This window comes from Sander vitreus, chromosome 24, assembly GCF_031162955.1.
Source record: "Sander vitreus isolate 19-12246 chromosome 24, sanVit1, whole genome shotgun sequence".
Lineage (NCBI taxonomy): Eukaryota > Metazoa > Chordata > Actinopteri > Perciformes > Percidae > Sander > Sander vitreus.
Window position 1 is genome coordinate 12,288,644 of NC_135878.1, and position 21,673 is coordinate 12,310,316.

A 21,673-nucleotide genomic window follows, 5' to 3' on the forward strand; every position below is an offset into this window, starting at 1 on the left:
CAACTTTGTGATGATTTTGGAGGCTGCAGTTTGTGGGGTATTTTGTATTGTGCTATAATCATAGGCACAATTTACAGGGGGATAATAATCTCTTTTGGGTTGGGCTTCGGCTTTTATGGAGTCCAAGAAGCTAGGAACCTTGAAGAATAAACAACCAAACATGTTTTTACTTGTTGTATAAAACTTAGCCACCAAAAGTGATCAGTGAGAGTTGATAGTTGAGAGGTTCTTTCAGTGGGATAGAAGGCATCCATGTGTAAAGACAAAGGGGGCCCCCAGCAGGAGGGTGTTTTATCACGTCAGTGATAGGCAGAGTCCCTTAGCAGGATGCCCAAACTCACTGTTTGATGTTTTTAATGAAGGATCAAAAATAGCCACTTTCATGAAGCTACACAATCAAACTATTTAGAATGGATAGCTCGATAACGATCTATGGCCACTGGGTGATCCGCACTGTCTACCGGGTGAGCTAGAGGTTGCCGAAGCATCCTGATTTTTAATCATTTGTTCAATTATTTCACAGTTAATTCAATTTAAATACATCTATAATTTTTACTCTGTTTATTTTGTAATAGCTTATTTTTGAATTCAATAATAGCTTATTTTTGAATTCAATAATTTGTTAGTTAGGCCATCCTAAATGTCACTATGTATGTGCATTTGTCTTCGATCCATATATAATATGTCTATAAAATGGCATACAAGCTTATGTACAATAGGCATTTAAAAATATTCTGCAGAATCTGTGCTTTGATAGATTGCTTTGATATATTTCAGTATTACACCATTACAGTAGAAACAGATGGGAGTAGCGAGACCTCTCACCCTGCCTGTCATACACTGTGGACAACTCACTTTGAGAAGAACTAATAATAGATTTCCTATTGATCTCATCCAGGATGATGTGTCTTCTGTTGTCCACACCTCAGCTAGAGGTTGGGGAGCCATTAGTACATTTTTAAAATCACAATGTGCTATTTAGGATATTGGAATTGTTTCTTTTGGATATTAATCTTTATCATCCACAGATGGTTGAGCATAAAGATACTATTTCCATTTGCATGGTTCAGGGTGAGGTAAGTGCCAACGCTCTCGCCAGATAAGTGTTACTTTGTTCGCTAATTTTCTATAACCAGTGTGTAGCATCAAAGCACAGTGGGTGGAATTAGCAAGCTAGCTAACTAACTAGCCAACAAGCTACCAAACAAGCTAAGTAACTTTATACCTGCTAACATAGCGGAATAGTGGAAAAACACATACTTTTTTTTCTAATTTAAATGACTCAGCATCATTTGAATTAGAGAAGATAATCACTTCATCCGATGTTCAAAGTCAATAAAACAGCCTTGCCAGCCTACTTACTGAAGCAATTTGAGCTCTCCTACGAGTCCCACTGGACTTCTGCGTTCGCTTAACATTAAGGGAGAGAACCAAGCAGTGGACCAAACCATGGTGATGCACGAAAGGGGGGACTCAAAATGCATTTTTTGCATGGTTGCGTTTGTATTGTTTTACTACTTACACAGTTACAGTTTGGGCGGCTGTGGCTCAGGTGGTAGAGCGGTCGCCTAGCAAACGGAAGGTTAGTGGTTGACTTCCTGGCCTTGCAGTCCCATTACCAAGTGTCCTTGGGCAAGATACTGAACCCCGAATATATTCATTCATCTGCAATTTGTATTTGGCGGTATGGCTCTGTTCTGGGGCCTCCCCGCACTTCCACGTGCATACGTGAAAGCATGAGGCAGGGAGAGCACACCTCCCTGTCCTTTCATGTGCATGTATGGAAAGCCTTAAGCGGGGAGAGCAGCAGTGCAGGATCCCCATAGGGTACAGAACAGGGCAGCATCGATGACAGAGACACAACATTGATTAAGTCAGAGTACATGAATTTAAAAGGAGGAGCTGGGGTGGAGGTGGGTTGCAAGTGCTAGCAGAGATGCAGCAAGGTAGGCTGGATTAAGCCTAAAAGCTGTTTAAATAGAGCGTGCTATTTGGAAATCCAATCAAAAGAGGGAATCAGCTGAGCCATCAGCTGGTGTGCTGGCTTAGTAACTGTCAGCTATGAGCTGAGATAATAGCCGAGCTTGACTCCGTGACCTGCCAGAATTTACGCTATGCTTCATATTTGAATTATATCATGCCTCAGCTGATTTAAATTTATATTCATCTCAAATTGCAGGCCCACTACAAACTGAAACTCCTAGAATTAAAGCTGAAAGCAGCGTTGGACGGGACCTCGCACCTCTGTGCGCGTCGGGGTTACTGGCGGTCACCACTCCTTGCAACTGTGCATTTGCGCGGCACTCAGACGCTGCATATCATCACCAATGAAAAGGAAAGTCCTTGCTGAGTTCAATGATACCTCACACAAGACTTACGTCATACAGTTCATTAGCTGTGAAAGGGTGCGTGGCCAAAGCATAGGGGTCGGGGCAAACCTTTACCAATAAAAAAGGACGTCTCTGCTGAGTTCAATGATACCTCACACAAGACTCAACCTTAAACGGGCCACCAGTTATGAAAAGGGGCGTGGCTTAAGCATAGGGGGCGGGCCTAAACATCACCAATGAAGAAGGAACTCTGCTGAGTTCAATGACACCTCACACAAGACTCTACCTTAAACGGTTCAAATGTTATGAAAGGGTGCGTGGCTACAGTATAGGGGGCGGGTCAAACAGTCACCAATCAAAAAGAAACTGTCTGCTGAGTTCAATGATACCTTACACAAGACTCTACCTTAAATGGGTCACCAGTTATGAAAGGGGCGTGGTTTAAGCATAGGGTGCGGGGCAAACCATCACCAATTAAAAAGGAACTCTCTGCTGAGTTCAATGACACCTCACACAAGACTCTACCTTAAATGTTTCAAATGTTATTAAAGGGGGCGTGGCCTGAGTAAGTGGGCACGGTTAAAGTGCATGTACGGCAGAAAAGAAAATCGGCAAACTTTCCATTAAGTTACCAGCTAACGCTAGTGGTAGCTAACAGGCTTGCTTACATTTTTCAAAACGAATCTAGTTGTAGTCTTGCAATTTGTGACCATACAAGATCCCCAGTCTTTACATATTATGACAGTCTTTAACGGTTGATGTGAGATGATTGTCTTTAGATGTGAGATGGTGTCAGACTTTAGTTTTTTCAAAGTCTGTTCAAAGTCTTCTAGTGTATGGTAGGCACTATGGCTTTGTAAGACTACCACTAGATCTGTTTTGAAAAATGTAACCAAGCTAGCTGGCTACTGCTAGCGTTAGCTGGTAACTTAAGGGAAAGTTTGCAGATTTTCGGTTCTGCCGTACATGCAGATGAATAGCGGCAGTACCCGGAGGTCAGCGTTTATCCGCCGGTAAAACTCCGGACACGCTTCAGAAAGGTTGAAAATCGGCAATCCTCCCTCTTTAGCGTTCATCTTAGCCATAGCAACCATAAACAACACTGGCTTTGCTGCTTCCTGTTTGCTGCTGGAGGGAGAGCACCCATTAGTTGTTGACAATGTCCACATGATTTAACTTCACTACCAAGACTTAAAACTTACGATAATATCAAACATGTTTGATTTTGTTGATTTTTTTAATTCATTCAATTAAAGCTGTCCTTTGATACTACTTCCTGATCATTACTTGATCTTAATGAGATAACCTGATTAATAAAACGTTTTATATATGTAGAAGATTGTGCTAGTGCTTTCACTGCACTAAAAAATATTTAGAATTGTCTTCATATTTTTTAATACTGGGGTTTGGCTGCCAAATACATTATGAGAAGAAATATGTAGAGCAATACAGCATATTCTAACTTAGCCGGACAATAATAATGATGGAATGAAATGCACAAAAGTTACGTGCCTTGGATTTAGATCCAGGTTCAGTGAGAGAAGGGAATAAGCAGTATAATGTATGCAGCTACATTCACTCCTGTGACATCTCTATTCGTTTTCCCATTGACAAGTGCAAGCTAATTTCTCATGAATAATGAAAGCTTTAGTTCCGAGGTTATTTTGGTGTCTTTGATCAGGAGTATGACACCCTGCCAACTGCTCTTATGCTCATTTACAAAGCTTAACAAACTATGTTATCTGCTGTACATCATGGAATATATACAGTAACAAGAACAACTTGTTGTGGACGTACTTCTCCACGTGTTCTGTAATACGGTAAATTTATGGTTTAAGTGTTATTTTGAGTATTGCCAGCTTATGAAAAAATCACGACTCCCCACTTTTTTTGTTGGCTTTTAGTGATATGGACAGTATGTGTGATCAAGCAGTTTTAGAATGTTTTTTATTTTTTTAGTTAAAGAAACTGCCTTGGGCCCTTTTTTTTAAAGCTTCTCTGATACATTATAGCTTCAAACTTGTTATTTTCTCTGCTGTTATCCTTGTTCATCCCATGTTCCTTGATTGAGAGCAACTCCACATTATGGGTATAAGATGAAAGCAGAAACATAAATTGATTCAGTCCTGTCTGATAAGATACGATGCACAATGATCAAAGAAACAAACAAAAGCTGAAAAAGAGATTCTCCTCGCTACAGCTGTGGTGCTTTTATCATTCGCTGATGTGGAGCTATACGATCAACAAATACCAACTGAAAATAAAGTTGAAAAATGTGATTTGCTGGAGCATTTTAGCAGTGTCAGACTGTCTAATGGGATGGAAAGGGTTTTGTATGCTTTGTCTCATGACTACACATCTGTGCAGTGAAATGAGTCAGTTCTTGTGTCTGTGTGTGTGTGTGTGTGTGTGTGTGTGTGTGTGTGTGTTGATAGTGACTGTGTTTTTGAGGGCATGGGGTGAATGGGGGTAATGCAACCAGTATGAACTGGTTTGTGAGACAAAAGCAGGGGGCTAGGGGAGGTGCATGAGTGAGACCTAGAGAGAGACATAACTTTCCCCTGGGTCTTTCTACAACTACCAGGCAAACAAGTAAGTAAGCTCTATATTTCAGCTCATCCTTTTATATGACATTTTCTGAACTGTATTTACTGTATTGTATTGTATTTATTTAAAAATGACAAAGAACCTCACAAACAAGTGAGTTTATTTGGTTTGTTCTACTTCTTGTAGTTCACGTGATTTCATAAAGCTTAGAAAACCCTTAGACCCCATGATATTAAAAGACAAGTTCTGCTGAGAGTCCCTAAAGTTTTTGCATCATAAAAATTGTGGTTTTTGAGACTCTTAATAACTTTTGTTTTCTGTGTTTGTGCATTCAAAATTAGGTCTTCAAAATGAACATACATTGCACACAAATGTACACATATATATATATATATATATATATATATATATATATATATATATCTGACTTTGTACTGTATTCTTGCTTGGCTACTTCTCTAACCCTTTTTGTTTAGTGCCTATCATCTGCCCTCTGGGTTTTATTAGTCTATATAATTGTCCCATTTCCTGTGCCAGATCCCAGCACTTTCCCTACATCTCAACTTTAAAATACTGCAAGTAAAGCTCTTCTACACACACTTTATGTGATGTGTGTGTGTGTGTGTGTGTGTGTGTGTGTGTGTGTGTGTGTCAATGCAGCAGTGACGCTACTGTAGCATATTTTATTTGATTAATAACGTTAGAAATGCACATTTTTGCATCCTACTGATACAAGTAGCTTTGTTGTGTATTTGGCAGAAAGGGCAGAGGAGTGTTGAGAGAATTACAACTTATTATCTTGGCTTTTTTGCTGACCACTTAAAGGCAACAGAAAGGACTGGCGAGCAGCAATCAAAAGGTGATTAGAGAGGAAGACAGATGCAGTAAGACAGATGCAGCTCAATAAAACTCAATTGTGCAAACCATGATTGCCTAGTGATGAGAAGACCAGTTCTTTTAAGTAACACGGTTAAAATAGCCGTCACAAACTGGGTTAGCTCACTGAATGAGTTTTTCGCTAAGCAGTTGCTCTCGCTCGTTCTTCAGCTAAGTAGGTGTGTGCACAGCTGCGCATGCACCATACAGAAGTAGGATTTAGGATTCACTCCTGCTCGCGAACTCATTCCTCTTTAAGAGTTGTTTAAAAAGAAAGATTTGTTGTGTAGTGAGTATGTATAACCCAAGAAGCTATTAAGTGCACTGCCGTAAATTATCAGCTAGTGGCCTCGACTCAGAGAGAACCAGGTCAAGAGATGCACTGGCCAATTTTGATTTTTTGGGGGGTTGTAACCCTCCCCATCCATCCTTTAAATTACACCTATGCATTTGAGTATATCCTCAAATAAAATTACAATTAAATCATTTGCCACACTCGGGGCTATACTCTTTATTCTCTGCAAAGCTTCTTTTGTAACAGAAAGTCTTTGTTCACTCATTTCAGTCAGTTTAACATTTCTTACACAGATGTTTCACATTAAACGCCTTTCAGAGGATCACAGGGTGTAATCCCTCCCTTTCCTGGTAGGTTTTAATGTGAAACATCTGCAGGAAGGACTACTGCTTGACTTGTGATTGTTCAGGTCATCTATATAGAGGAGGATGGGATTATAGAGAAGTAGCTGGTGATTCCATCAGTATTGTCAGACACTTAGAATAATAATCTCTCTCTCTCTCTCTCTCTCTCTCTATATATATATATATATATATATATATATACACACAGTGGGGAGAACAAGTATTTGATACACTGCCGATTTTACAGGTTTTCCCACTTCCAAAGCATGTAGAGGTCTGTAATTTGTATCATAGGTACTCTTCAACTGTGAGTGACGGAATCTAAAACAAAAATCCAGAAAATCACATTGTATGAATGAATGTATTTGTAAGTAATTATTTGCATTTTATTGCATGACATAAGTTTTTGATACATCAGAAAAGTTATTTCAGAACTTTATTTGGTACTGAAACCTTTGTTTGCAATGACAGAGATTATACGTTTCCTATAGTTCTTGACCAGGTTTGCACACACTGCAGCAGGGATTTTGGCCCACTCCTCCATACAGACCTTCTCCAGATCCTTCAGGTTTCGGGGCTGTCGCTGGGCAATACGGACTTTCAGCTCCCTCCAAAGATTTTCCATTGGGTTCAGGTCTGGAGACTGGCTAGGCCACTCCAGGACCTTTAGATGCTTCTTACGGAGCCACTCCTTAGTTGCCCTGGCTGTGTGTTTCGGGTCGTTGTCATGCTGGAAGACCCAGCCACGACCCATCTTCAATGCTCTTACTGGGGGAAGGAGTTTGTTGGCCAAGATCTCGCGATACATGGCCCCATCCATCCTCCCCTCAATACGGTGCAGTCGTCCTGTCACCTTTGCAGAAAAGCATCCCCAAAGAATGATGTTTCCACCTCTATGCTTCACGGTTGGGATGGAGTTCTTGGGGTTGTACTCATCCTTCTTCTTCCTCCAAACACGGCGAGTGGAGTTTAGATCAAAAAGCTCTATTTTTGTCTCATCAGACCACATGACCTTCTCCCATTCCTCCTCTGGATCATCCAGATGGTCATTGGCAAACTTCAGACGGGGCTGGACATGCGCTGGCTTGAGCAGGGGGACCTTGCGTGCGCTAGAGGATTTTAATCCATGACGGCGTAGTGTGTTACTAATGGTTTTCTTTGAGACTGTGGTCCCAGCTCTCTTCAGGTCATTGACCAGGTCCTGCCGTGTAGTTCTGGGCTGATCCCTCACCTTCCTCGTGATCATTGATGCCCCACGAGGTGAGATCTTGCATGGAGCCCCAGACCGAGGAAGATTGACCGTCATCTTGAACTTCTTCCATTTTCTAATAATTGCGCCAACAGTTGTTGCCTTTTCACCAAGCTGCTTGCCTATTGTCCTGTAGCCCATCCCAGCCTTGTGCAGGTCTAAAATGTTATCCCTGATGTCCTTACACAGCTCTCTGGTCTTGGCCATTGTGGAGAGGTTGGAGTCTGTTTGATTGAGTGTGTGGACAGGTGTCTTTTATACAAGTAAGGAGTTAAAACAGGTGCAATTAATACTGGTCTAATACTGGTTAACAGGTCTGTGAGAGCCAGAATTCTTACTGGTTGTTAGGTGATCAAATACTTATGTCATGCAATAAAATGCAAATTAATTATTTAAAAATCATACAATGTGATTTTCTGGATTTTTGTTTTAGATTCTGTCACTCACAGTACCTATGATAAAAATTACAGACCTCTACATGCTTTGTAAGTAGGAAAACCTGCAAATTCTGCAGTGTATCAAATACTTGTTCTCCCCACTGTACACAGGCGGCAGCAGATGCAATCAGTGTCTACACTGGATCCATTCTGCAATTGTAGTACCCTGTGCACTCAGAGCTCACAGCCCAAAACTCAGTGTATGCAGTTATGTACATGAGTCAGAAGATGTTTTGGGATGCAGTTACACAAATAAATTGTGAGTGAAGCGGCCATTGAAGACACTTGTGCTGATTAAAACTGAAGCATACTTTTTCAATCCGAGATACAGGTTAGACAATAAATACACGCCTGTGTAAAAAGGCTGTTACTTACGGATGTTATGAGACATGTATGTGTACTGTCTCTCAAACTAGGTCATATAGGGACCAGTAAAAAGTAATTTCCGCCGCTTGGCTTCATTTCCAAATCCCTAATTACCGAGTCAATAGCAATACACACGCACGCACGCACGCACGCACGCACGCACGCACGCACACACACACACACACGCACACACACACACACACACACACACTGACCAGCTCTCATGCCCTAATCTCTAGTTATGAGACAAAGCATACAAAACCCTTTCCAGCCCATTACAGTCTGACACACACACACACACACACACACACACACACACACACACACACACACACACACACACACACACACACACACACACACACACACTGACCAGCTCTCATGCCCTAATCTCCAACCTCCCTTACTTTTAATAATTTGGTCAGAATGCAAACTCCGGGAGCAAAATTTGTGTTATTCACAGCACACTTGGCTTTTCAGATTAAAAAGTGAACATTTCACAGAATTGTATACTGTCAGCCTTTTACAGAATTATGAGGCGTGTGTGTGTGGGCGTGGGCGTGTCTGTGTTTTGCTTCAATGACCAACCGTCAGATAAGGTGCCAGCTAAATGCCAGCTCTGCAGAAGTTAAAATTAAAGGTTCTTTGTTTTAATCCTAGTTCTATACTGCAGACAAAGCCCTCTAAAGCTGAACAACGCCAGCATAATGACATATCTTAAAATTCTGCAATTTTGACGAGGTAAACATTATCCCACCAAGACCCACCTCTCTCGGTAGACGAAAAGGCAGTATCAGGCTATCATGCCACAGTAGCCATGGAAACCATTATGCACCATGCAAACATTCTAAAGCTGTATTCAGATCGAACACAAAGTGATTTTTTACCTCACTTTATTTGTACAAATTTGACCACTGGAGTGGTTTTGCAATTGGTGTGTCTCTCTCTCTCTCTCTCTCTCTCTCTCTCGTTATTGACATGTAGGACAAAAAGTGCAAGAACAATAATCACAGGTTTGCAGAACATAATAACAATATAGTCTCAATAGTGCCAACATTTTCCCCCAACTCACTGTCGATGTTTTGAAATCAACACTGCACACAATTGATACTGAAAGGTGTTTCTAATAACAATAAAAACAAGCTGACAAGCACTAGCCTAGTTGACTTAGTTTGATTTGAGTCGAGTACATGGGTTTGTAGCACTGCAGTGAGCACATTCAGCTACAGTCAGGTCCATAAATATTGGGACATCGACACAATTCTAATCTTTTTGGCTCTATATACCACCACAATGGAGTTGAAATGAAACGAACAAGATGTGCTTTAACTGCAGACTTTCAGCTTTAATTTGAGGGTATTTACATCCAAATCAGGTGAACGGTGTAGGAATTACAACAGTTTGTATATGTGCCTCCCACTTTTTAAGGGACCAAAAGTAATGGGACAGATTAACAATCATAAATCAAACTTTCACTTTATAATACTTGGTTGCAAATCCTTTGCATTCAATTACAGCCTGAAGTCTGGAAGGCATAGACATCACCAGACGCTGGGTTTCATCCCTGGTGATGCTCTGCCAGGCCTCTACTGCAACTGTCTTCAGTTCCTGTTTGTTCTTGGGGCATTTTTCCCTTCAGTTTTGTCTTCAGCAAGTGAAATGCATGCTCAATCGGATTCAGGTCAGGTGATTGACTTGGCCATTGCATAACATTCCACTTCTTTCCCTTAAAAGACTCTTTGGTTGCTTTCGCAGTATGCTTCGGGTCATTGTCCATCTGCACTGTGAGCGCCCGTCCAATGAGTTCTGAAGCATTTGGCTGAATATGAGCAGATAATATTGCCCGAAACACTTCAGAATTCATCCTGCTGCTTTTGTCAGCAGTCACATCATCAATAAATACAAGAGAACCAGTTCCATTGGCAGCCATACATGCCCACGCCATGACACTACCACCACCATACTTCACTGATGAGGTGGTATGCTTTGGATCATGAGCAGTTCCTTTCCTTCTCCATACTCTTCTCTTCCCATCACTCTGGTACAAGTTGATCTTTGTCTCATCTGTCCATAGGATGTTGTTCCAGAAATGTGAAGGCTTTTTTAGATGTTGTTTGGCAAACTCTAATCTGGCCTTCCTGTTTTTGAGGCTCACCAATGGTTTACATCTTGTAGTGAACCCTCTGTATTCACTCTGGTGAAGTCTTCTCTTGATTGTTGACTTTGACACACATACACCTACCTCCTGGAGAGTGTTCTTGATCTGGCCAACTGTTGTGAAGGGTGTTTTCTTCACCAGGGAAAGTATTCTTCGGTCATCCACCACAGTTGTTTTCCGTGGTCTTCCGGGTCTTTTGGTGTTGCTGAGCTCACCAGTGCGTCCTTTCTTTTTAAGAATGTTCCAAACAGTTGATTTGGCCACACCTAATGTTTTTGCTATCTCTCTGATAGGTTTGTTTAGATTTTTCAGCCTAATGATGGCTTGCTTCACTGATAGTGACAGCTCTTTGGATCTCATATTGAGAGTTGACAGCAACAGATTCCAAATGTAAATAGCACACTTGAAATGAACTCTGGACCTTTATCTGCTCCTTGTAAATGGGATAATGAGGGAATAACACACACATGGCCATGGAACAGCTGAGCAGCCAATTGTCCCATTACTTTTGGTCCCTTAAAAAGTGGGAGGCACATATACAAACTGTTGTAATTCCTACACCGTTCACCTGATTTGGATGTAAATACCCTCAAATTAAAGCTGAAAGTCTGCAGTTAAAGCACATCTTGTTCGTTTCATTTCAACTCCATTGTGGTGGTGTATAGAGCCAAAAAGATTAGAATTGTGTCGATGTCCCAATATTTATGGACCTGACTGTATAAGCTAAGGTAAGCGGAAAACATGTTTCAGTCAGTCACCTTCCACACTGCTTTAAGCTAAACTTCCTAACCCTTGTCACACAGCCAGTCAGTTTAGTAACATATAAAAACTGAGTATCCGAGGCTTTTTGTCATGTTGGACTTCAGAGTCACATGGCTATTTTAGCGATGTATCAAACTTTCAAAAGTATAAGTAGCAATTGTGCATAAATTTTCGGCTGGCACCGGGTTAACACATGGATGAGGAGTACAGTATGCACCATATGTCATGTTTTGAAATTATTGCTCACAGTAACTGTGTTTGCAAACTTTCATCAACGTCTTCATCTTTGTTTCCTCACTCAATAGGGTACTCATAGCGTTTACATTCTTTCATTCACTGTGACCGAGAGCAGCAATCTCAATGAGCAGAGAGTGTAATTGTATAATTCCCTGACTCTAAAATGACTACAACTATGAAATGAACATAAAATGGCCACTGGTTACGTCCTAATTTAATCTCTGTCAACAATAAAACACTACAGTCGCTGAAGAAGACGGAAAGCATTGCTTGCTTTTCTTTCTCTGACACACTCATTCCGGCAGAAATAACCTCTCATACCATTATGACCCTGAAGAAATCTTTTCTTTGTCTGCTTTCATGTTCATAAGAACGTCAGAATGTGGTTTCAGGACAGATTTTACTATGTTTTTTTTCAGTTGTGTCTCATGGCAGATGGACCTCTAGGCACTGACAGAGATAATCAGAGCAGAGAGGAGAAAGTCACTCGAGGGAGTTTAGAGTTTTTGTGTCTGTTGACCAGGATCTTTCTTTCTGGTAGCGTCAGTAAAACCCATTCCCACGGGGACTACAGTAGTCAGTAGTCAAGTTAATAGATTTCGCATCTTTAAAATCGATCCCTCATTATTTTTCTTTATCTTTGGACTATATACAAAATGAATATCGAAGAACCTTTTAAATCTCAAGTACTTCTCTGAAGCATTACATATTAATTAGGCTACTAAATAAGCAACAATCAAAGTTGAAATTTAGAAATGTAAATTATTTGTTAAAAGTGTAACACTTAACAACTCAGCAAATCTTCATGGGTGGGTTTTTGATAACTGCATATAAACTAAGCCAGTACTGATACACTACACTTTGCAACCATAATGTCAAAGTTAAACTCGTTATGCAAACAAATCTTGCAGGCGTCTTCTGGGAACACACACACAAACGAGTCCAAACAGTGTCGGAGAGGCAGTTACTGACTTGTAGCCCACTCATTTAAAATCACTGTTCTTGTGGCTACCAGGATCCACATCATATTTCTTTTGTATTTAAACCAATCAGAAGATGATGTAACCTAATGAAATGGATGCATGGCCCCAAAATCAAACCACGGTCTTGTTTATTATCTTTAACACAGGTATTCAGTCTGGTTTAATATCTGGTAGGGTGGTTAATTGTAATATTTAAGGACAAGTATGTGATATGTGCAAGATCTTTAATAAAATAGATATACGCAGTAGCACATATAAAATCCTCTAAAAAGGAAATATGAGCTACTGGCTAATAGGTCACTACACTCTTGGCTTTTGTTATGTTGCACAAACACATTTACACTAAGGCACATGAACAAGCCTTGTGGTGTGGTCACAGTGTGTTTCACGGTCACTGGCTTCACTAAGAATGAGATTGTGTATAATGGATAAAGGGCTTGTGATAGACTGCCCTCTATCTCTTTTTGTTTTCTGCTGGCCTTGCTCTCTTTTCATGCTACGTTTTGTACATGTGGGCGGCAGCTTCTCCAACAATTTGTTCTTACAGTATATACACTCGGTAACGCTTTGTTTGTGTGCATGCAGGGGTGTGCATAAGACTGACATGACACCATCATAATTGAATGAAATGACACCTGTCATTAACATGAACGTTGTCATTAAGTGTCATTCGGTAAATGATGACACTTTTAATGCAAAGTTAGCGTTGTTCAAGATGCAAATACCAACTACTTAATGCCAGTTTAATGTAATGTTAACACATAAAGCTAAATAGTTTATTAAAATTGATAATTAGGCCTCCCGTGACATATCTACGGTGGCCGACAGGGGCAAACGCCCTGCAACTTAAGAAAAACGCACGCAAACAGACAAAACACAAGCAAATTAAGAAAACAACTTCATTAATTTGACAACAAATGTGCAGCATTCAGCAAACGCGCTGCAAATGCACACAACACAACCAAATACAGAAACGCGCTGCAAATAAAAAACGATGCAAAAAGAAAAGCACACAAACCCAGAAAACAAATGCAACAAAAAAACGCTGCATCCAGATTACACAACGGAAGTTCTCCAGGCTTCTAGAGGGAGCAGCTAAGTGGAAGAGCATATTTTCGATCCCACGGGGAGAGAGAGAGAAAGAGAGAGAGAGAGAGAGAGAGAGAGAGACGGCGGGACACGTTCAATCTCAGAACGGTGTGCAACTGCTTTGAGATCATAGACTGTAAATATGAAGTCTATGTTTGAGATATGTTTTCTCTCGTTTGGTGGCTGTGTCTCATCTCAGGTCACAGGTGATACTCAATCAGCAGAGACGTCTGTAAACTCGTGGTGATAAAACATTTAAAACTGCATCAGCGTTTAACGTTGACGTTTGTTTAAGCCATATTACATGAGAGGGTTTAATTTCGAGGTCCGAAAGACTGAAGTGTAGGCCTCCTCAAGTGTAATATTGTGATTATACAACAACGGTTACCAACAAAATAAGTGATCAATCTGTATTCATATTGTGGAGCAATTCGCTCTTGAAATACAAAAAACAGACAGGCTTTATAGTCCCTCCCTGTTTAGTAAACCAGCCAATTTACCGTGGGATTTATCAAACTGAATAAATCCCGCCCACACATATAAACACAAAACTGCTTTGCTAACTCCATCGTGTTGCAAGTTGTCTGCTGAAAAAGTTATTGTATTCATTAGCATGATTGCTGTACTGTTTAGTTAAAAAAACATCCAAAACACCAAAGTACGAAGCCATAGGGACCAGGCGCAAGCTTTTATTTTGAAAAGTCAAAGCTCGGGGACGGCACCAGCCTGGAGGGCATGTGTATATAGTCTCTAGGTATGGTGAAGGGTATGTGATGATGTGGGGCTATTTTAATTCCAAAGGCCAAGGGAACTTTATCAAGATTCATAGTATCCTGGATCCATGAAATAACTGGCCTTTAAAAATAAAAATCTGCCTGCCTCTATGGTAATTTAACATAGGGGTGTACTTACTTATGCCTCCTGTATTTTAAGGAAGAACATTTATTTATTTACGATACATTATTCATTCACAAAGAAAATTGGTGTCCTTAAAGGTTGGATTTTTCCTCATTTTTTTAATTAAGGCATTAAGATCAATTTCCTAAAGGTGATTTTTTTTATTCCTCTTTTAGTCAACTTTAGCATGGGTGTCCTAATTTGTTCACATGACTGTATATATATATATATATCTTCCTTTAACTTTTTTTTCCACCAATCAGGACACTGCATAGTACAACAATGTTTTCGTAATCAAAGGCTTTAACCATCACTCCTCAGTGAACTGACTCCTTAGTCTGAGATCATTTTCTAGTTAAGTAGCATAGTTATCATTATGGATACAAACAGGGCAAGAATTGCATTCAAAAGTTCAAAAACATCTTGAGCCCCCCCTTCCCTTCCTTGCCTCACAGTGGTTTGGTCCAATGCGTGCTATACACACAAGTAGTTGACAAGGCTAGTTTATTCACTTTAAACATCGGATGAAGCGATTCTTTTCTCTCATACAGATTAAACTGTGATATTTTAATTAAATATAAAGTAGCTAAAAATTATTATTTTTCCACGAATCCTCTATGTTAGCGATTATAACGTTACCTAGCTTGTTTGGTAGCTTGATAGCTTGAAGGATAGTTAGTTAGCTAACTTGCTAATTCCACCCAACATGCTTTCACTGGTTACAGAAAATGAGCCGGCTGGCTAGTTATAAAGTTCTTTATAAAGTTCCATGAATAGTGTTCTTTTCCCCCCTGCTGCTACTCCGGTTGCTCGTGTAAAAGCTTGGAATGGCTCTCTCATGGGATGCTGCTGCAGTGCTTTTCAACTCCAGTCCCTGGATAGGTTATTAGAGCAGCAGTGCATAATTGCAGCCTGGTTGGTGTTTGAAACATCCACTCCATCATGCTCCACCAATTTTGCTTGTACTGTGTATTAATGACTTAAAAAGAGAAAAACTGTGAAAAAAAAACTACAAAATGTTTTGTCTGAGCTTTTCATAAGGACACAGACATTGTACATGTGCATTTTATAGATGTTGAGCAAGTAAACTAATAAACAGATTGAACAAGTTAATTGAACAGGTTCAATATGTTTATTAGTATAGTATAGTACATATATATGTTAATAGTTGGGTGGGTCCATCTCTCACACCCATCTCCTTTTCTGAGCATGACGTCAGGAGGGCTTTGAAGCATCTAAACACCAAACACCTCACACTGGGTGCTGACCAACTAGCACCTGTATTCACAATAATATTCAACATGTCGACTGGCTCAGTCTGTCATACCCATGTGCTTCAAGAAGTTAACCATAATTCCTGTGCCCAAGAAAACAAGACCAGCCTCCTGAATGACTACCGCCCAGTGGCACTCACCTCTGTAGTGATAAAATGCTTTGAACGACTGGTCAGGGATTACATCTGCTCTTCATTACCCAGCACAGTGGACCCATTACAGTTTGCTATGGCGTCCCAACTGATCAACGGAAGACGCCATTGCACACATCCTCCACAATACCTTTCTCACCTGGAAAAGAAAGGAAGCTATGTGAGATTGCTGTTCATTGACGACGAGTTCAGCATTTAACACTGTAGTTCCCTCCAGGCTCATCACAAAGCTCAAGAACCTGGGATTAAACACCTCACTGTGCATATGGATCCTTGACTTCCTGACAGCCAGACCACAGGTGGTGATGGTGGGCGGACAGCGCTCTTTCATCCTCATCCTTAACACTGGACCACCCCAGGGCTGTGTTTTAAGTTCCAGTAGTTTTTTTGTAGGGCAGGGCTCAATATATGAGGTGCTTAAAGTGCTGCCTGTTGAAGAATGCTCTTTGAAATATTATGAACGCAAGATAACCTACACAATTTCATTTTTTATTGTCAAAGTGCTGTTGGCTTTAATTGAGTGTACCTGCGCTGTAAATCCTGTGTTGTTGAGATACAAGTGAATTTATTTCTAGTTATGCTGTTCCTGTGCTGTGAATCAGATCACCACTAAGGCCTCGGGGTCAGTCAGTAGATGTCGATCTTGCTGGCTAGTGAGGCAAAGCTTGTAACAGTTAATGATGTCTGTTGGCATGCTTGAAGTCTTTGCTTAAAGATCAAAGTTTAGTGGACTGAAAAAAATCGCATCTTCTGCTGGTCTGCTGTCTAAATAAAGAATAATTTCTAGAAATATGACAGGAGTGAACTACATTTTATAGCAATATGTCTATTTGTTATAGCACTACAGGTGAATGTGATGCTTTCATGATCACTTTTTCATGATGAGTAATGGCTAATGTCCGACAAGGAGAAGTTTTATTAGTAGTCTGTTAGTAAAAGCATACTTTATCCAGGCTGTTCTCATGAACCAGCTGTGTCTGTACTACAATTCTGACATCTTCACTTCACATTTAGGATTAGGAAAACAATTGATGTGCTTGTTGGCTTAAAAAGACAGCCAGTGTTCTGAAGTCTGAAGTCCCCTGTCGGATTGTTATGAGCTGTTATGGTGTGGTGAAGAGGAGCAGATAATGATTTCACATGAAATAACCCTGGGCTGAGGGTCAACATTTAATGGTTTACCAGTTGTGATGCATGTGAACCTTTTTAATGTTGATTTTCTCTCTCTGTTGTGTGTTTGTACAGGATGAGGGCTGCGCTGCTGCTGCTGCTGTTAGTTACTCTCATCACTGTCAAAACTGTAGCTGGAGGGAAAAACAAGAAAGGCAAGATTCTCTCTCTCTCTCTCTCTCTCTCTCTCCCTCCATTTTATTCCTGCTTTCTCTCTCTTTCTATATTTTGATTGTTACAATACATCATATGGTTCTGTAATCCAAATGTATTGCAAATATTCTTTAACTTCTTTACACAGATGTTAACAGTCAATATCACCTGATTTTTTTTTCTGGATTTATACCAATAACACTAGCCAAGAGGATGCACATACAGCAGTTAGTGGGGTAATGATGTGGTGTCGAGGATTTCTAACTGCTCAGACTTTCAGCTATGCTCTTGCTGAGCTGCTATTAAGCTCTAGGATTGGTTTACTTTTGCCCTAAAAATGTCTTAGCAATGCACCATGTTTTAAAGGAATATTTCAACATTCTTATTTGCTTTCTTTTTGAGTGTGACATAAGAAGATGACTACTATCTCTGTGTTAAGTATAGAGTTGTAATAACAATGTAGTTAGCCCATAAAGACTGGAATCAGGGGGAAACAGCTAGCCTCTTTGAAGTTCAAAAATACACCTACCAACACCTCTAAAGCTTTCTAATTGCTGTTTTTCATTTGTTTAATTAAGACACCAACTTAAAAGGGACTAAAAGTCTAAATAAATCAAGCTTTTTTGTCTTATGCGATTTTTTTCATATTGTATGTGACATTGGCACAGTGGAGGTTGATGCATACTTTTTTATACTTTTACAGCACCAGCCAATAGGAGTCAAATATGTACTGACAAATACGTTAAAAGAAACGATGACTTATATGGACGCTTCCATATTTGGACCTTGCTGCTCAGATGCATGGCACTGAACACTCTATTGCTTTGTTCATACAGGCAATATCTAGTGGCCAGTCACCAGCAGACTGGTTGAAGCTCAAGCTGATCACCAGTAGCACTGTCATTTAATTTGTGGATGACATGTTGAAATAATATGGAAACTATGCATGTCTGAAATAACCAGTAAATAAATAAATCTTTATTCTATCCTCAGAGAAAAACAAACCTTCCCAGTCCGGGTCAGAATGCACTGACTGGCGCTATGGCAACTGTGTCCCTAGCAACGGGGACTGTGGAGCAGGGTTTAGAGAGGGGTCATGTGACCAGCAGAACAAGAAGATGAAATGCAGAGTACCTTGCAACTGGAAAAAAGACTTTGGAGGTAACACGCACATACATACATACATGCACAGACACACAGAATAACTTCAAAGTTAGAGATTTGATGGATGGATACATTGCAGGTGAAATTAGGCAAGGTAAATTGTATGTATTTCAGTGTAAAGGTACCAAATGCCTTTGTGTAATTACAGTGATACAATTTGTGTTGACAGTGTGACATTTCTACAACAAGGCAGTTGAAAGTGCTTAACATAAAACAGTATTTTTTCATTATTGGTATTTTTATTGTATACATTTTCACCTACAACGTGTGGCCTATATTTTCTTTCGGATTGGGTAAACAGTATTACGGTACATAACTTACTGGAACAAAACTAAGAAACTTGGTCCCATGGTTGCTTGTGACAAAACCACTGATTAAATATGTACATTGAAGCGTTACTGGCGTTAAAGAGCCACTGATCGCCGTCCGATTCTCTGGTATGAATGACCGCAACAATAGTCGAGTAAGGAAGATTTAGACGTATGGCTCAAAATTTCAGCAGCTTATAAAGAGTAACGAGTACATTGTGCTAATTGTGAAAAGGTAAGACAAGTTATGTTTAGTACACAGTGAGTTCTGTTTGACAGATAAGAATAAAACTATGCCAAAGCTCAACCTTGGATGCATTTTCGTAAATTTGTAATATGTCTGCTTTTACTGCCCAAGTAAAATAATAAACTATTAGAGTTACCAATTCCCACTGGACCATGTATGTATGAAAGCTGTGTTGCATGTGTTTAGTTATCTTCTGTCTGTCTCTTTCCCTCTCTCTTCTAGCTGACTGTAAGTATCGGTTTGGTAGTTGGGGAGAGTGTGATCCAACCTCTGACTTGCGGACCAGAACAGGGACATTGAAGAAGGCTCTGTATAATGCGGACTGTCAACAAACTGTTTCTGCCTCCAAACGTTGCACTGGAGAAACCAAGACAAAACCAAAAGGTTAGCCTGACAAGTTCACTACTGCTGTCACTACTCCATCTCAATGGAGAAGAACAAACTCATGTATCTTGCTCTTCAGCAGCCATATTTGATGGGTTTTTTTTTATGTCCTGGTAACATAGTGAAGGAGTTTGTGCTTGATTGCACATACTGATGAATGAATGAGTCATACTAGCAGCTCTGTGAGGCTGTACTGAGGCACAGTAATTCTTTGAGCTAAAAGCTTATATCAACATGCTGACAATAGTAACATGCTGCTGTGAAGCAGGTTAAACAATGTTTAACATGTTTGTCATGTTATTTGGCGTATTATCACGCAAACATTTGCTAATTAGCAGTAATTAAACTGGTATTTGGCCATATATCAAAGTATTGGACAGGTAAAACTTTGTGATGGCGCTAAAAGTCCAAGGACCACCACAGTTATTAAAATGTATCCTCAGGGAAGGACTATTGTCTGTACCAAATGTGGTAATGTTAATCCATCAAATAGTTGTCGAGACATTTTAAACCCATGCATAGCAACCTTATGCTGATGCTAGATGAAAAGTCAGTGGATTACCAAAGTGATTAGTTTTCATCTTCTGGGGACCATGAATGTCCATACAACATTGCATGGTAATCCAATTCAGCAGTTATTGAGATGTTTCTGAAATTTGGTATGGATATTCACTGTCCTCAGAAGATGTTTTCTAATGTTTTGATGAAACCTTGACCTAGCACCACCACCAGGCCAAAGATTACACTTGTACACAAAACATTTAATTTAATTATAGACTGCTATAACTATGAACTGCAATTCACTGAGCTTAATTCTGCTATCCTGAAGATTCCTCTAGTGCCAAACCAAATTTTTTTAATGAATAGCAAACTGCGTGAGGTTCTCTGTATGTTAATTGCTGATTGCTTAATTGCTATCTTACCCTTGGACTGCCTTCAGAATCTTCTCTTTTTCACCCTGCCTCTCCTGAGGACAATTTATATTTTAACACTCCTTTAGTCATTTGCATGTCCAATTCTTGTTCTATTACAGACCAGTAATAGTGAATTAATGGCGTGACTAATAGTTGTGCCTATGTTTGTGTCTTTTTTTTCTAGGAAAGAAGAGAAAAGGCAAGGGCAACTAGAAACATGCAGTCAAGAAGAGTCTTCAAGGACAGACAAGAGTCTTCAGAGTCAAAGAAGAAACAGAAATGAAACAATTATTGTCTGAACCAGCTGTCCTCTGACAGTTGGCTCCAACACGTATAACCCGATTTCCATACACACAATTTTGAATACAGGCTTCCTCAACCATGACAAAAACATCACTTTTATTTTTAAAAAGAAAAGTCTACATCTGGACTTACATTAAATTTGTAAATATGCATTAAACTCTAGATTAGGACTAATAAAGCGAGCATGACCTATGGCATTATAACCAGCTAACCCAGCTCCTTCCAAATCAAAGTACATTTGGAATATTCATATTATAGGCATACATTTTTTAGACCAGCATGTTATAAATTCCTTTAACTTTGAAATATTGGAAAAATGTTCTGTTAGGGAATTCTCTATATCTGACTGATCACTACCAAACCTTTAATATATTAAATACATCTGGGCATCCACTCCACCAAAGCTACACTGAGAATGGGAGCTATTTTACCTATCGTTGTAAGTTGTCTCAGCTCATCTATGCTTTGGAATTGAATCATTTAGTTAAATAAATTGGACGTGTCAGTAGTAACCACAAACAAACTGTATACTTAGTGTTTCAGCTTATTCTGTCACAATAAACACAGCCAAGAATCTTATCCCTTTTAATAATTCTTACTACCATATCTACTTCTAGATGAAAGTGCATTTTGAAAATCAGCTTTATAAATCTGCCTTAGGATCACACACGCCCCTGTTAGATTACATAGATTTCTTTCTCTTTGAATATTATATACATTTTTTTTTTAAGAAAAGGATTTTCTCTAAGGCTTTACCTTGTTTCCGTTTTTCACCCTCTTTAGAATGGCCATTCTTTTCTCCCGTAGGTTTGCTGCTACAATATTATTTCTTTTTGTTTATTAAATTTTCAAAACATACTGTGACAGTGTCTTTTTTGTATTATTTCTGACTTTTAACTCTTTATTCTAGACCTGTAAGCACAATGTATACATATACTTTTTCTGAACAGGTTTTATCCATAATGGACGCAGGCAGGTTTTTTGTTTTAGTCAGGACCCAGTACTGTGACTGGCCAAATGCATCCCCCCAACTA

General features: G+C 39.7%; 1 protein-coding gene across 1 annotated transcript; it reads left to right on the top strand.

The window, feature by feature from the left end:
• The first annotated feature begins 4,817 nt into the window (after positions 1–4,817).
• Positions 4,818–21,497, top strand: LOC144512975 (midkine-A-like). Its single transcript, XM_078244005.1, has 5 exons — positions 4,818–4,922; positions 17,242–17,321; positions 18,313–18,480; positions 19,261–19,422; positions 20,521–21,497. Exons 2-5 carry the CDS (start codon positions 17,243–17,245, stop codon positions 20,547–20,549), a joined length of 438 nt encoding a protein of 145 aa, XP_078100131.1. The 5' UTR covers positions 4,818–4,922; position 17,242; the 3' UTR covers positions 20,550–21,497.
• Positions 21,498–21,673: the final 176 nt, after the last annotated feature.